We start from the raw sequence: 14948 nt of genomic DNA, 5'->3' as shown, positions 1-14948 counted from the left end.
CATTTATCTACACTAAGAGAAAACATGTGACTTAATCTCATCCCTTTTAATCTTACCAGCAGTGAAAATACCAGGAGCATCCACTCTCACTAAAATCATTATTCTTCAGGTTATGGAAGCTACTGAAAAATTCTGCCATGTTAATTTAATTGGGCAACCAAGGACTGACAGAACAATATTGCCTGCTTAATTATAAACATAGTTTTGTTGCTTAATGCATATTTAATGAATAATGCAGTATTTCAAAATTGAAAATCAATTGATTATAAGGTTAGAATAGAATAGAATAGAATAGAATAGAATAGAATAGAATAGAATAGAATAGAATAGAATAGAATAACAGAGTTGGAAGGGACCTTGGAGGTCTTCTAGTCCAACCCCATGCCTAGGCAGGAAACTCTACACCACTTCAGACAACTGCAGTAATTGCAGTTAACTGCAGGGTTGTGAGAATTGAGTTGGCCTTGGTGCACTCACTTACGTAATCATTGCTCCTCAGAAGACTGATGGTAGTCCATAAGTTGAAAAAGGCTGCCTACCTGTTTCTTTTACCTGTTCTTGAGATACTTAGGGGTGATTTCCATGGGAACCACAAAGCTGGGTTCTTTCATTCCTATTTTTAAAACAAATACCTTGTTTGCTCCAGATTCTGTAACCTATTATTATTTTTATATTCAAGCCACTTTCCTGGAACAGCCATCATCAGACTATTTCTAAAGTTCCTGCTAAAATAGAAGAGACCTTAGGAGCTTCACATCTTTTTAAATATGCCAGTTGGACAATTCTAGCTCAGTAGGTCCTTGATGGTAGTCCATAAGTTGAAATAGACTGCCCACCTGATCCTCTCTGCATTTTGCCCCAAATAATTGTTGATTCATTTCTCCTATTTAGGGACCTGACAGTGTCTCGTCCTGTGAGGGTGGAGTTGCCACGTTCTATGGTGGAGGTGGTAACCAGCTGGAACCTACCAATGTCACGATGGCTAAACTCCTGTGAGAATGCTTATATCTGTGTTGTCTTTAGGACACTTAGCTTTAAGTGCCTGTGCCTAAAATCCTGTGCCTAAACTCCATCAGATAGAGGAGGTCATATTTCTGACTCAGGGGTGTCAAACTCGCACCGTCACATGACGTATGGCCAAAAATTTTCTTCTTCACTAAACTGGGCATGGGCGCAGCCAGTACGTGGTGAGTTTGGCAGCCCTGTTCTAGCTTTTCGTTCTGCTCTTATTACTAAGAGGTTTCAATAATGGTTATATGGGCTGAGGGTGATGGGAATAATCTAAAAAAACAGGATGAAGAAAAGCTAGGCAAGATGCTTCCTAGTTTTATGCATCTTTCGGTAAGTGCAGAGGTAGACTAGGGATGGTTTTAAGTTGAAGGTATAAACCAGAGATGTCAAACTCAATTCCACTGAGGGACACATCACGGTTGTGTTTGACCTTGGGGTGTGTGTGTGACCAGAGTGGGCGTGGCCAACTCGACATCACTCGTTTCAGGGGTGCCTGTGGTGGCCCAAGCGCTCTGCTAGCAAAAACGGGCTCCAGAGATCTGTTTTCAGCTGCTACGACCTCTTGCACATATGGCCCTCCCAAGCTCCGTTTTCACAGGCAGAGAGTTGCAGGAGGTTGTGGCAGCTGAAAACAGAGCTCGGGAGCCCATTTTCTCTCACAGAAGCAGACAGGCCAGTCCTTCGCTATTTCCAGGGCTGCCCCGAGGGCGAGATCTAAGCACCCCGTGGGTTGGATGCAGCCCCCAGGTCTTGAGTTTGACACTCCTGGTATAGACTTTCAGACATTTCTAAGTGAATTGCAGTGAGATGGTTGATTCAGTCACAGTTTGGTCAGGATCATATGCACTTTCTGCTCTCACTGTGGTTTATAAATGGTTGAGATCATACGTTAAGCCAAGTCTAAACAATTGCACTTTGAGTGATAACAATTTTGGAGTTGTGATTTAAAGAATGGATAACTTGATTGGTGTGACAGAAGATGGACTGTGAGCCGTGCTTACTAGCTTTTACCTCTACTGATTTATTATGTTCATTGGATTTTGCCCCTCACTTACGTGGTCTGAAGCTGTGGGGCTGCCTTTCTAGATGTCACACGTGATTTTAGAATCACTTCTGAGAAGTCTGCTTCTGTAGGACTGTGTCTGTTGCAGCACGTGGGGAACTGTGAAGTTGCATGCTAGAAGCAACACACACACACAAACCTACATTACTGGTGATGGGATTCTAATCATACAGCTGTAAAAAATATATAGCTAAAGCTAATTTTTGACAAATGCCAAATAATTGTCTATTTTGCTAATTTGTGTCAAGAGATACAGGGCCTCCTATGAAGTCAGTTCTTGATCAGCAACATCCTCAAGCCAGAAATAGGGAATAATCATTACAAGGCATAATTAACCTTCAGGACTCATTACCAAAAACGTGATGGCCATCAGCATACATGCTTTTAAGCAGCTTGAATAAGATCACAAAGGCCATGGCTACAAGAAACCATTAGATGGAATGAAACTATTCAGAGGCAATGTTTTTATGAAAACTGATGGCTTGAGAGATACCAGTAGCTTTCAAAAGGATGCTAATAGTTCAGTCTCATAGAGGATCTGGACATATAATTCCTTAATGATTGGAACAATGGCCTGGAGTTTTTGGAGAGGACAAGAAAAATGACTCAGGTGACCAATTCCATCTATTTCAGATGTCTTTAAGAACTCCTTGAAATTGGGGACCTTCTCGGCCATCATTGTAACTTATGCAGCTAGTGCCCTCTTACATGTGAGTATCCCTTTATAAACTCATTCCCATATTCCATTTCTGCATCTTTGGCAGCATGAACAAATCTTTAAAAATCTGGATGCCAAGCCTTAAATGTTGTCAAATTCATGTACTGTGAGGAGATCTCAGTGCATCATTATATAATGACCTACAAATTCCATCATCTAGTTACTTGTTCCATCTCCCCATACGTGCAGTAAGAAGTAAGTCAGGTAATATTTAGGAGAGATTGAGCAAGATAGAATGGCTGGAAATAAGCAAATAAATAAATAAATACATAAATAAATCCCTTTTTGGAGTAAAGTCTGCTATTTCCTTCTTGCACTCTCTCTAGAACCTTTGACCAGGTTCTTTCTTAAAGGCATGTCAACTATGTGAAGGTTGGATTTATGGGAGCTTTCAGGGTACAGCAGATTTATTTCCTCAGAGGATCAATAAAATTTCCTCCCTGCCTCACAATTACCAGGGGAGTTTTCTTTGCACTGTCTCCTCAGTGCTCTGGCCTGGCTCACTATGGTGGATCTTCACCTTTCCTCAGACCATATTGCTCTGCTCCAGACTCTTGCCCCACCTCTCTGGCCCTACTTTGCGTGTTTGGAGAAGCTCTAGTGGCCTTTGTATCATTTGTTGATCAACCAAATGGGGAACAAAATCAGTAAACCAAAGGAACGGCAGATTGTAACAAGCCAAGGAACAAAATAGGGTATTGTTTGTATCGTTCAGCTGACCTTAACATTGTCAGAGCTGCCATCATAGGCCTGAGCTTTGCATTCACTAGCTTCAGTCTGCCATAATGGAGCCAATATGGAGGAGGGAACTACTGTTCATCGTGCTTTCCAAAGGTCAAAGTGCAGCCCCCATTGAAGAGACAGTTACCAAAACAATGTATTCAAATAGAATTGGACAATAAGGGACTAGCAAGGGGAAGGAACTGGACAGGGAAAGTTAACCAGGAAAGTTTGGTGTGCAAACATCAGTTTTGGCTTTGCTGTACTGTAATCCACTTGACTTTTAGTAAAAGTATACCTTTCATTACAAATGGAGTCGAGGGTCTTTCTTAATTAAAGGACAAAGTTGGGGCACCTCTGACAAACTTGTTCTTCCTTCTCCTGTGTTTCCAGGTTATTTCCTTTTTGTTGGGGGCGGGGGGGGGGGCGAGATCTGTTCATATGAGAAGAATTCCTGTCCAGTTTTGATGTGGCGTCTTGAGAAATCAGTGGTCCTGGCAGTTGTTCTCTGCATCTACCTGTGCAAAGGGGCTTAGAGATGGCTGTCCTAACTACAATCTCATTTCTTTTAGGGTCTGAGCTTCCATCTGGCTGCTGTGTTGTTGTCGCTTGGCTTCATCACTTACATTGAACACGGTGAGTAATTCACTGCTGTTTTTCTCCTGCTGAGGTTGTCTGCTTCCCTTTCCCTCCTCTATTGTCTGGTTGCTATGCCAAAGCCATGTCAGATAAAATACTGTTTTATATATTTTATTGTTGCTTTTATTGTAAACAATAGCCGCACAGCATTATAAATTTAACAAATAAAAACTAAAAAAATAAGAATATAATAGCTAAGAATTAAGGTAGCATCCAGTGAAACATATTCCTTAAAAAGATGGGAAAAATCATTCTCCTAACATTCATACTAGGAAGATTTTGATCAGCAAGTAAATTTTCAGCCGGCACTTAAACAATGTGATAGTAATGCTCACTCCTCACAGTTTTAATGTGGGCACCATCATCACAAAAACCAGCCTGTTAGGAAGTTGCCAGATGCCATGTAGCAACTTTCATTGTCTTTAGAAAAACATCCCCTGATAATTATTGTTAGATTTTTATCTAATTTTTCATCTCTTTATCTCAAGGCTGCAAACATACTCATGCTTCCCATTTCCCCACAATCACCCTATGGGCTGAGACTGGACTGGCCAAAGTCACTTAGCCAGCTTTTATGCCTAAAGCAGTACTAGAACTCACCATCTCCTGGTTTCTAGCTCAGCACCTTCGTATATCATACTGGACCACAAGCCAACAAGATCTATAATTAACTGTCTTGAAATGATCTAATGACAGATGCCATTTTGCAGTTCCTTGTACACCCTGTGGCAAACTTTTAAGTTTTGCATTTTTCTCTCCTTCATTTGGGAGGCAAAGAATATTTAAAGCTGCTGTCACTGCAGATAACAAATTGGAATGCTGCATTGAATCCCAATATAGGAAATTCGTTTGAAGCAAACATTTCTTAGTTAAGCAAACCAAGAGTCAAGAGCTAAATCTTGGACAACTTTGAGCACCATTTTGCTTGCCTGATTTCCATTTAGTTCTCAGAAAGAGGTTGTCTGTCATCTTTGATGCCTGTATACTCTCCAAGAAGTGTCAACCAGGATGTTCACATCGGAACAGCACGGTAAGTATATGCTGAAATCTCAAGGGATGAAATGCTTTTACACCTAATGCGAGAATAATGTTCTAGCATGAGGTGTGCAACTTTGACACTGTAGGACTGCATATGGCCCTTGGTTTCTACAACACATCTGCAAGAGATGGGTTTATACTTCGTTTGCTCATTGTCTCTCCAGTACACAAGAGAGGAAAAGCAGAATGTCAGTGAAAGAATCCCTACCCACTTCTGACTCTGGCCTTGTCTAATCCTTGTGTCAACCCTATCCCCTGCAGCCTCAACTGATTGTGCCAAAGATTGTACCTTGGGTCTAGCACAGTGGTCTGCAATCTTAAACACTCAAAGAGCCATTCCCCACTTCCCACAGAAAACAAAACATTGGGAGCCAATAATTTAACAACCAGTGTGATTGGGTGAGCGTGGCCAACTTGATGTCACTCACTCCCATCCAGTCACCTCCTGCTCTGGAATATTGAGCGAGTCTCCATCCCCTGCCATCACCCTTACCTTCTCAGGCCAGGTGAGGAATGACGGGGAGGGGAGGGGCCAGCTAGTGGTGGGGTCAGCTGACAGGAAGCCGCAGCAGAGGGCCAAAAGAGCCGCATGTGGCTCCAAAGCTGCAGGTTGCAGAACCCTGGTGTAGCAGGATCCGGCCTTCCTGATCCTGAAATCTCTTTCAGCTTTTGGGTCTGTAGATCATTGAAGCCTGATATAACAAGGCAACATGTTGCTGCTTATATGAAGCCTCTTGACTAGGCTGTTTCTCTTGGTGGGTGGGGAGTGGCGGGGTGAATTTCTGCCCGTTTACAGTTGGACTGAACCTCTGATGCTTCTGCTACTACAGAATCTCTGGGTTCGTCTCCTCAACGTGCTCTTTGGGGCTCTCGCTGTCTTCCACTTGGCCTACTTAGGCTCATTATTTGATATGGATGCCGATGAGACTATGGAAGAACAGGTGAGCTATCCAGGATAGCGGTGAGTGGCAGAATAGAAGTTTTATGTCATACCCGTATTGGACATATTTTTGGGAGGAGTCCCCAAAAAATGTACAGGTAAAAATGTACTGATGAACAATCAACTTTGTGTCCAGTCTTTGCATTTATGACCTTTGCAGGTCTGTGAAGTAAAGGAAAGCTGAAGTGAGATTATAACATAGTTAAGGTTTCACTTAGTAACCACTTCGCTTAATAATTATTCCCAGTCCCAATTGTGGTCATGAAACAACTGCCAATATTATCTGAGAGACCCTTCCACCCCTTTATTTTAACCTAGTTGATCTAATAACGTGCGGATGTGCCATACAACAGCTAATCTCATCTCATCTGCATGAGGATGACAGCAAGTTTAGGGACCGTCCACCAGGACTTCGTGAAATTTTCCTGCAAATTCAGAGGGACATGGAATCATCTCTGATCTGCCTTTCTCGTGATGTCTGAAGCCAAATCAGAAGGAAAGCAATATGCCTTTGCCACACTGTGGTAGAGCAGACAAAGATGGTATTGGGAAATGGTGGAGATCATCACCATCATCCAGACCACAGACAGGTTCAGGTAGACCTCACTTAACCAATGGTAATTGAACTGTGTAAGTGACACAGTTGTAAAGTGCAATGTCAATCATCACAACTGCAGTTACCGCAGCCCCAGCTGCTGCTGTTGGGTGAACCTCATGGAGCTGCAGTATCCTCACGGTCATGTGACTGCCATTTGCAACTCCCTGCCACTTTCCCCATTTAATTTGCTTGTCAGAAGCCAGCAGTTGAAGGTTACAAATGGCAGTCACGTAGCCTTAGATTGTAACTGTGAGCTAGTTGTGGGGTGCAAGGTTGTAACTGTGAGCTAGTTGCGGGGTGCCCAAATGGTGATCCTGTGACTGCTGGGCACGTTGCAAGAGCTGCCATTATAACTAAGGATCACCCGAAGTTCCCCTTGTTCAGCTCCTTTGTGATTTCAAAGGATCATTGAACATGTGGTTGTTCAACAACAAATGCCTATAATTTAAAAGGGAGGGGAGGAAATGGAGTGCTTTTGTCAACCTTTTTATTGCCACCAGGTCACCTGCTTGAGTTAAAAATGTTCAGTTTAGAGCATTGTTTGTGCATATTGGAGCACAGAGTACCTCTATTTGAACTAAGTGTTTCTCCCTTTCTGCAGTGGTTCACTCATAAGATGATCTCCAATGTCTCATCTTGAAAGTTTGTTCCTCACCCCATCCCCACACACCCAATGGCCAACTTCGTTTTCATGGAAGGGGACACCTTTATTTGGCCTAATTTTGCTTATGGCAACCAGCTATGGGGAAACAAGCATTTATTAAGGATGCTGATGTTAATCAGATAATCGGATCTTTGTTTATTACTTGCATAAGACTGCACTAAGTATTGCTGGTGCCTGTTGAAATGTATCTTAATTATCCTGAGGGATGAAAACTAAAAAAAACCTGCTAACAGCGAGAGCAATGACAGAAAAAGGAAATCCCTCAGTGCAATCATGGAATAAAGGGAAAATCCCACTAAGCAAGGCTCAGCCTTTCTGAACGTCATTGGCCATCATCTCCAGTTAGTCTGGAGGTAGATCAACTACCAACTTGGCTGTGACAAAAGACTAGGCCTGCGTATTTATTTGAAAGGAGATTGTCTAAGCTCTTCCTTGTCTGAATGAAAGCCTCCCCACCGTCAAGAGTTGTCTGTGCCAGAATCTGACTTGGCTGATGTGCTGCTTTTCCCTCTAGGGCTACGGCATGTCTTACACCATCAACAAATGGTCTGAGTTGAGCTGGGCCAGCCACTGGGTGACCTTCGGGTGCTGGGTCTTCTATCGTCTCATCAGCTGAAGCAGGATTGTCATGTGAACTTGAAGAGATGGAGCAGGGGATGGGTGGAGAGGCAGAACTGAAGACTCCTCACCTTCAAGGACATTGGATGCCCACCATCAACTTGAGTGCCATGCATATTGACTTATTCATTCTTTCTCTGGGATGCTGATGGAGGGAAGGGGCTCCCCAGCAGTTCAGTTGTGTGCCCTAAAGAGGGGAGGAACATGCGTCCCATGTAGAAAAGGCTGGTCGAGTACCACAGTATTTTCCTGAATACCTATTTTTAAAAAGCCTTTTCTTCCTTTTCCAACATGGTCTGCACTACAATATCTATAATATTCTTCCATTGGCTTCCTGGGGCTTGTAGGAGTTGTTATCTAGAAGGTACCAGATTGCCAGTTCAGATATTATACCTCTTGTACCTTTTTGAGGAAAATCTGGCTCCTGCCAGGTCCTTGTTAACACTCCCTCTAGTGGTAATTGAAGAAACTGCACCAACTTTCCCTCCCCTCTGAATTGTTTTTACTGCATGTTTTTTTTGCCTCTTTTTGCTCTCTAGTGGCTGCAGGTGGGAGCTGCACCCGTTGCTTCCGAGGTACCTCTTATTACTCCTTATGGAATTCTGTCTTTGGTGTAAAGTCTGATGATTAGCCAGTGGGAATCATGATGCTTTAAACAGCATTGAAGATGCTGTTGATTATCTTTATAAATAGGGCAGTTTGTGTAGATGTAGTAGCTTTCTCTGTTTTGCTTCTTGGATTTTTCAGACGATCATGGCAGAAGCATTGTTGAGGCCAAGGCGAAGAGGGCTGGAAAGACTGGAAAGAAGCACAAGCAATTCTAACTAGGGATAACCCTCAAGGAGAACTGAACCGTTTGAAATGTTCACTATCTGAATCTATGGAATTCCTGTTCATTTCAATTTTTATCCGCTGTGATGATGGGGCAGAAACTGGCAGCGTTTTTTAAAATCAGAGTGTAGCTGCCTGCTCAGATATTTAATTCAGTGTCAAATTCTGCACAGAAGCTTAAACTGCACTAGTAATAGCATACAATTGATTTGGATTAATTAATCTGGAATAACGCTTGCTCCATAGTTGAATATATTGTGAATAAAGTGCCCACTAAGGGTTTTAAAAAAAGGAGGACAGGGAGAGGAGAACCATCGTGCCTTGACATATGTTACCCTCCTGTCTTTATAAAAAGACCAACAGCTTATTTGAGTGGAGGAAGTATTCCCCAATTTCTGTTACACAGTATTTACAAGCTAAGGATTGCGTTGTTTCCTTTGTCATCAACGCACCGATAATCCCATGGCAGGATCTCTCCTGAAATGCATACAAGCTGTATACTTCCTGTTAGAAGTACCACCCTGTCATTGGAGCAAAGAACGAACCTTTAACCTGTTTTTGCCAAGGGGGAGGGAGGCAAGATCACGACTGGGAACCACAGGATCAGAATGTTCAACATGGACAATACCTAATAATGGAAATTTGGAACATTGAGCAGTTCTCTAACTCTCTTCTCCTGGAAAGGGAAGCTAAATGCAGACAAGCCTTTTACACTGGACAAATAGTCATCAACTTGCAACCTTCATTTCTTATTTTTTTCAAAATTACAACAGCATTAAAAAAATGACTTAAAACTGATAACACTTAAAACTTGTCATACCATCCCCACAGTCACATGATTAAAATTTGGGCGCTAGGCAACCGACGTGGTTGTAGCAATCTGGGGTCATGAGATCACCATTTGTGACCTTTGTGGCCAGCTTCTGACAAGCAGAGCCAATGGGAGAAATGGGATTCGCTTAATGGCCACCTGAAACACTTAACGGCAGCGATTTGCTTAACAGCCACGGCCAAAGAAAGTTATACAATTGGGCACGACTTACTTGACAACCACCTGGCTTAGCAAAGGAAAATCTGGTCCCAGTTGTGATCCTAGGTCAGTGGGTCTGCAACCTTAAACACTCGAAGAGCCATTTGGACCCGATTCCCACAGAAAACACCAGGAGCCACAAAACCTGGGTGAATGTGGCCAACTCAACATCACTCCCACCCAGTCACATGACACCACTTCCACCATGCTTACCCAGGTTTTATGGCTCCCAGTGTTTTCTGTGGGAAATGGGTCTCCCTCCCTCCCTCTCATTTCTGTTTTTTGTGTTTTACCTTCTCAGGCCAGGTGAGGAGTGACTGAGAGGGGAGGGTGAGGGGCGGGGCCAGCCAGTGGTAGGACCCACCCAACAGGGAGCCAAAGCAGAGGACCCAAAGAGCCGCATGCAGCTCCAGAGCCGCGGGTTGCTGACAGCCACCCTAGGTTGAAGATTACATGTACTACGGAATTCAGTTATCTCCATTTGCAGGCCCAGCAGAAGAAGGTGGTAGAAGGCACTGGACCGCTCCAGGGATGAGGAAAGGTGTCCCTTTTGAAAATGCTGCTCTTGGTTTTTAAACTGCACATACTGTTGAAATAATAGAAATGAACCCAGCAGGGGATAAGCTGCCCTTTTAAAGTGGTGGGGTACGCATCATCCAATGCAGCCTGGAACAGTGCCATTTCTTCTACCTCATGAGGCATCCATAAAGCAGGACTAGCCTGCAGAACATCCTGGCCGAGATAGGCTTCTTGGGCTCTGTGATTTCAGACAGCATAGGACAGGGGTAGGGAAACTTGGCTCTTCTATCCCTTATGGACTTCAACTCCCAGAATTCCTGAGTAAGTCATAAAAAGTTCCCCATCCCTGGCCTACTGGTTTTTCAGTTTTTGGGGAAATCAATTTTTGACCTGAATGGGACTGTTTAATATACAAATGTAGGACATATGTCCCATTCAAGTCAAAAATTAATTTCCCCAAAAACTGAAAAACCAGTAGGCCAGGGATGGGGAACCTTTTATGGCTCGCTCAGGAATTCTGGGAGTTGAAGTCCATAAGAGATAAAAGAGCCAAGTTTCCCTACCCCTGGCATAGGAGATATTAATATCGACAGGCCAGAATGAATTCAGTTCATGAGAAGAAATGCGATAGGCTGCACATGGAATTTTCTCCCATTTAAAAAATAATGCTTGAATTTATAAAAGTTTGAAAGGCCATGTTCTGGAGGTCTTGTAAAGTCACTAGCTGAATCGGTTCAGGTAGGACAAGTGAGACACACTCATGGCATTGGACTCATTACTGGGCAACAATATATGTTCCTAGCACATTGAAAGTAAATGGTTTTGTGAGAAGCTATCACTCTTTACGTAACATGATAGTTTATTATGTGTGCTGCCATTTTTAAAAGTACATGTGTGAAAAAGTGACCCACACCCCAACTACAAATGGAAGTATTTGTTTTTCCTCCCATTCCAGATGTCCCGCAGAATGTTGGACTTAAGGTGTCTTCCCACAATTTTTATTTACCAGCCAAAATACAACAATAAAAAACTCATGATGATCTGAGTTTTGATCACCTTGTTACTCCTTGTCTCTGTAAGGGCACAGCAGAATAAGTGTGCAACCCGATGCAAAAAAAAAAAAAAGGTCAAAGAGAATATATTTCAGCAGATAATGCTTGTTTTTGTTTGATACTGGTGCATGTTGAGCCTCTTTCTTCCATCCAGCTGTTTAAAGCCCTGGATCCTGATCCCTTTTAGCATTTCTTTATCTGCTAATTCTTCTTTGGTTTTGGAGGAATCAAGACCTTGTTGAATACAGTCTAGCTCCATTCCAAGTCTCTTTGTGGACCAGAGTGTTAAAATCCAGGATATACGTATCTTCTGCCCCTTGTCTAGGTAAGGTAGAAAATGCTATGGACCATAGGTAGACTATTAAAAAATGACTGGCTATTCTTTTTTAAAATGACTTTGATTTGTTTATAAAATAAATATTCAGTGGAAACACATGGGCAATTTTCTGGTGTTTTACATGTTTTTATACGTAGACTGTTGATGTTTTCCTTTTGAAGAAAAGGCTGGTATGAAGTGTAGATATTAAATAAAGGCAAGTGGAGGTCTAGTGAAGAAGAGTTACACTTAAATAAATGGTAGCCAGGAAATGAAGCTCTTTAGGGCATATCTTTCCTATTCCTGGCAATGAATAATAGGAAATTATTGTTTTAAAAGAGTTATTTGGCATCAGGATATGCAAGTGCTATTTATTTGTTTAATCAATTTATACAATTACTATTTCAGCAAGTGACTCTGAACAGCAGATAATACCGAATAGGATAAAGCCAGTGATACTCTGAATGCAAAAATTAAACACAAAAATTAAAATAAATAGCAGGCAAGCAAGAAAAATATTTGAAAATAGCTGCTATCAGCACTCATTCACCAGGCTTGAAGAAAATTAATGCAAGATCTATATTCTCTAGAAATAGATTTTATGTCAGTTCCAGGCATGCTTAGAACCAGGGGTGGGATTCAAATTTCTGAACAACCGGTTCTGTGGGCATGGCCTAATTTGTGGGTGTGGCTTGGTGGTCATGTGACTGGGTGGGCATGGCTTGCTAACGGCATGGCTAGGTGGTCATGTGATGGGTGGGCATGGCTAGGTGGTAGTATGATGGGTGGGTGTGGCTAGGTGGCCATGTGACTAAGGTGGGCATAGCTAGGTGGCCATGTGACTGGCAAACCAAATATAAGTGGTCCTCGCTTAATGGCCGGTTGCTTAGCAAGCGTTCTAATTTACGACTGAACACCCCAGAGCTACTTGACCTGTTTTTGGTGTTCTGACAGCCATACATACATACACACACACACACACACACTTATGACCAGTTAAAACATCCCACACAGTCTTGTGACTGAGGCTTTCTATGTTTTTTGCCAGTTTCCAAGGCCTGGGGAGCCCCAGCGAGCTACGGGAGGCCCAAGGAGGGCAGGGCGAGGCCCAGGGAGCTACAGGGAGGGCAGAGGGTGGCGGTGCTACCTTGAGCTGCTCTGCAATAGGAAAGGGGTTGGAACTGCACATTCTTACCAAGGCAGAAGTTAACGCCTTAAACCACTAGCCAGGATATTAGGGACAAGAATAGCTTGCTTATATGAAAGACCCTAAAAACCACATAGCTGGCACATGAAACAAGGCCACTTTGCAAGATACCCTTGACCTGGGGTGAAACACAGGTGATGCGACATTTAGCTATGTAGGGGTCTGAGATCCAAATAACCAATCAATATTATCTGTTTTGACTAGAGTAGTAATTTCTGCTTGAAAGCAGAAGTGCTTGAAAAAGAATTGAGCGGTGAAGATTTTTCTTGCTTTTTTAAAATTGCTTCTCTGAATCCTGAAGATACTGAACCATGATTTATTTAGACACAATGTTTATACATGTTGAAGAAAATTTGTTGTTATATAGCAGCACATTGTTTCATTGTGTGAATGAAAGCAGATGATAGTTTATTGTGCACCCAGCTAGGGTAGCTTATTCAATAAACCATGGCTAGTCGAATCCTGAATTATAATTCCGTGCGTGTGAGCGAGGAGGCGGTGAAAGACTAAGTATGAACCCACATCGCCTCAGCCACCTTCCACCAATCGGTTTGGCAGAATACTGTATGATGTCAGAGCTTAAGTTCTCATTAGCAGCGCGGGTAAGGCAAAAAAACTAAAAGAGCCCCGCCTTTGTCATAGCACAGGTTGATTGGCTGGCTTAGCTGTCTGTTTCCATACCAGTCGAGGGTGCTACGGGGTTTAAAGGGAGGATTTAGGAAACAGATGAGAAGCGTTTGGTGCAGACGTTTTGTGAGGTACGTTGGGTAAGGATTGAGATGAAGTTTTTGTTATCTGAAAAATTGACCCTTCGTATAAGATTTCCTGGCTGATTTATAGATTTTTCTACTGTTTCTCTTGTGATCAAAGATTATATGGGATAAATGTTTAGGTCACAAATCTTTTCTAGACTATGATCAAAGATTATATGGGATAAATGTTGTGTTAGGGACACAAATCTTTTATAGACTATTTGCAAAGTGCCTCATTACAGCGCCTGTTTTGTTAGGGATTTTTTGCCCAAGATCCCGCTAAGACCGTCCTGCTGATTTGCTTTTGAGTCCCAAATTCAGGGCGCTTTCCTGCATTTAGAATGGTGGGTGGATGCAGCTTGAATTTCCAAGTCTCAGGACGGAGAAAGCGGAGGCAAGTACCCTCTACTACAGACTGCAGCATTTGTTTGCTTTGCTAGTCGAGGAAAAATGTTAAAATTGCGGGAAGCCAGGACAAGAAGATTGCCAAATCGGGTATGCCAAATTAGTAACCTTTTTTCTTCCTAAAAAAAAAAAAAAAGTCACGAAAAAGGCTTTTCTTTCCTTGTCCAAATTGGAACTGAAGGATAATTCTGGAAAAAAAAAAAGATTATCAGCTGATAAAAGATAAGTAACAAATATAGTTATTTAGTAATAACTGTTGGGTATCTAACAGCAACTGAATTGCTGTAAATTGCCTGTGAACGTCTATTAACAAGCAGGTTGCTCTCAATGCTAAAAAACAGTTACCAAGACTCTCATAAAATGTCTACTTTGGGTGAATGGATGGCACTGAATCTTAGGAGGTATTGCTTTGAAGTTGTTTGGAAGGTGGAAAACAGGTAACTCTCGCTCTGAGCTGAAAGGCGGCATTTGTAGGATGGTACACTTGAGTCATTTTTTTGCTCCTTCTAGGGATCTTTGCTCCTTTGAAATCAACTGATCTTTTGGAGTGATTTCTGTGAAAGGAGCAGCTGTACTGTGTAATGCAAATGTATTTCAAACCAGTGGCAGGCAACTTTTTATTGTATAATGACCCTTTTAAACGCTTAAGACAGCGCTATGACTTTTGGGACACTAATAAATATGTATATTATATAGAGGGGTGGGATTCAACCGGCATTACTACCGGTTCGCTGCGCACACGTGTAAATAACCTTAGGCTGTGCTGCCCAGACAGCTGAAAAGCACTGTGCACAGGTGCGCAATGTTTGAAAAGCCTTTTTTCCATA

At 42.4% G+C, this 14948-nt stretch overlaps 1 protein-coding gene across 17 annotated transcripts in view; it reads left to right on the top strand.

Moving 5' to 3' along the window:
* The window catches only part of PORCN (porcupine O-acyltransferase), a 28827-nt gene extending 16951 nt beyond the window's left edge, over positions 1-11876 (top strand). For all 17 annotated transcript variants that reach the window (XM_087956716.1, XM_087956722.1, XM_026676340.2 and 14 more), the window contains 6 exons: positions 892-992; positions 2708-2784; positions 4085-4148; positions 5096-5181; positions 6020-6130; positions 7906-11876. In XM_087956716.1, the coding sequence (XP_087812842.1) occupies positions 892-992; positions 2708-2784; positions 4085-4148; positions 5096-5181; positions 6020-6130; positions 7906-8007 (541 nt within the window). In that variant the 3' untranslated portion in view covers positions 8008-11876. The remainder of the gene's footprint in view (positions 1-891; positions 993-2707; positions 2785-4084; positions 4149-5095; positions 5182-6019; positions 6131-7905) is intronic.
* The last annotated feature ends 3072 nt before the right edge of the window (positions 11877-14948 follow it).

This window comes from Notechis scutatus, chromosome 2 (genome assembly GCF_049901735.1).
Source record: "Notechis scutatus isolate UNSWTSFEM ecotype Mainland chromosome 2, rNotScu1.2, whole genome shotgun sequence".
Taxonomy (NCBI): Eukaryota; Metazoa; Chordata; class Lepidosauria; order Squamata; family Elapidae; genus Notechis; species Notechis scutatus.
The sequence above is the reverse complement of the archived record's forward strand: the minus strand, read 5'-3'. Positions and strand labels throughout refer to the sequence as shown.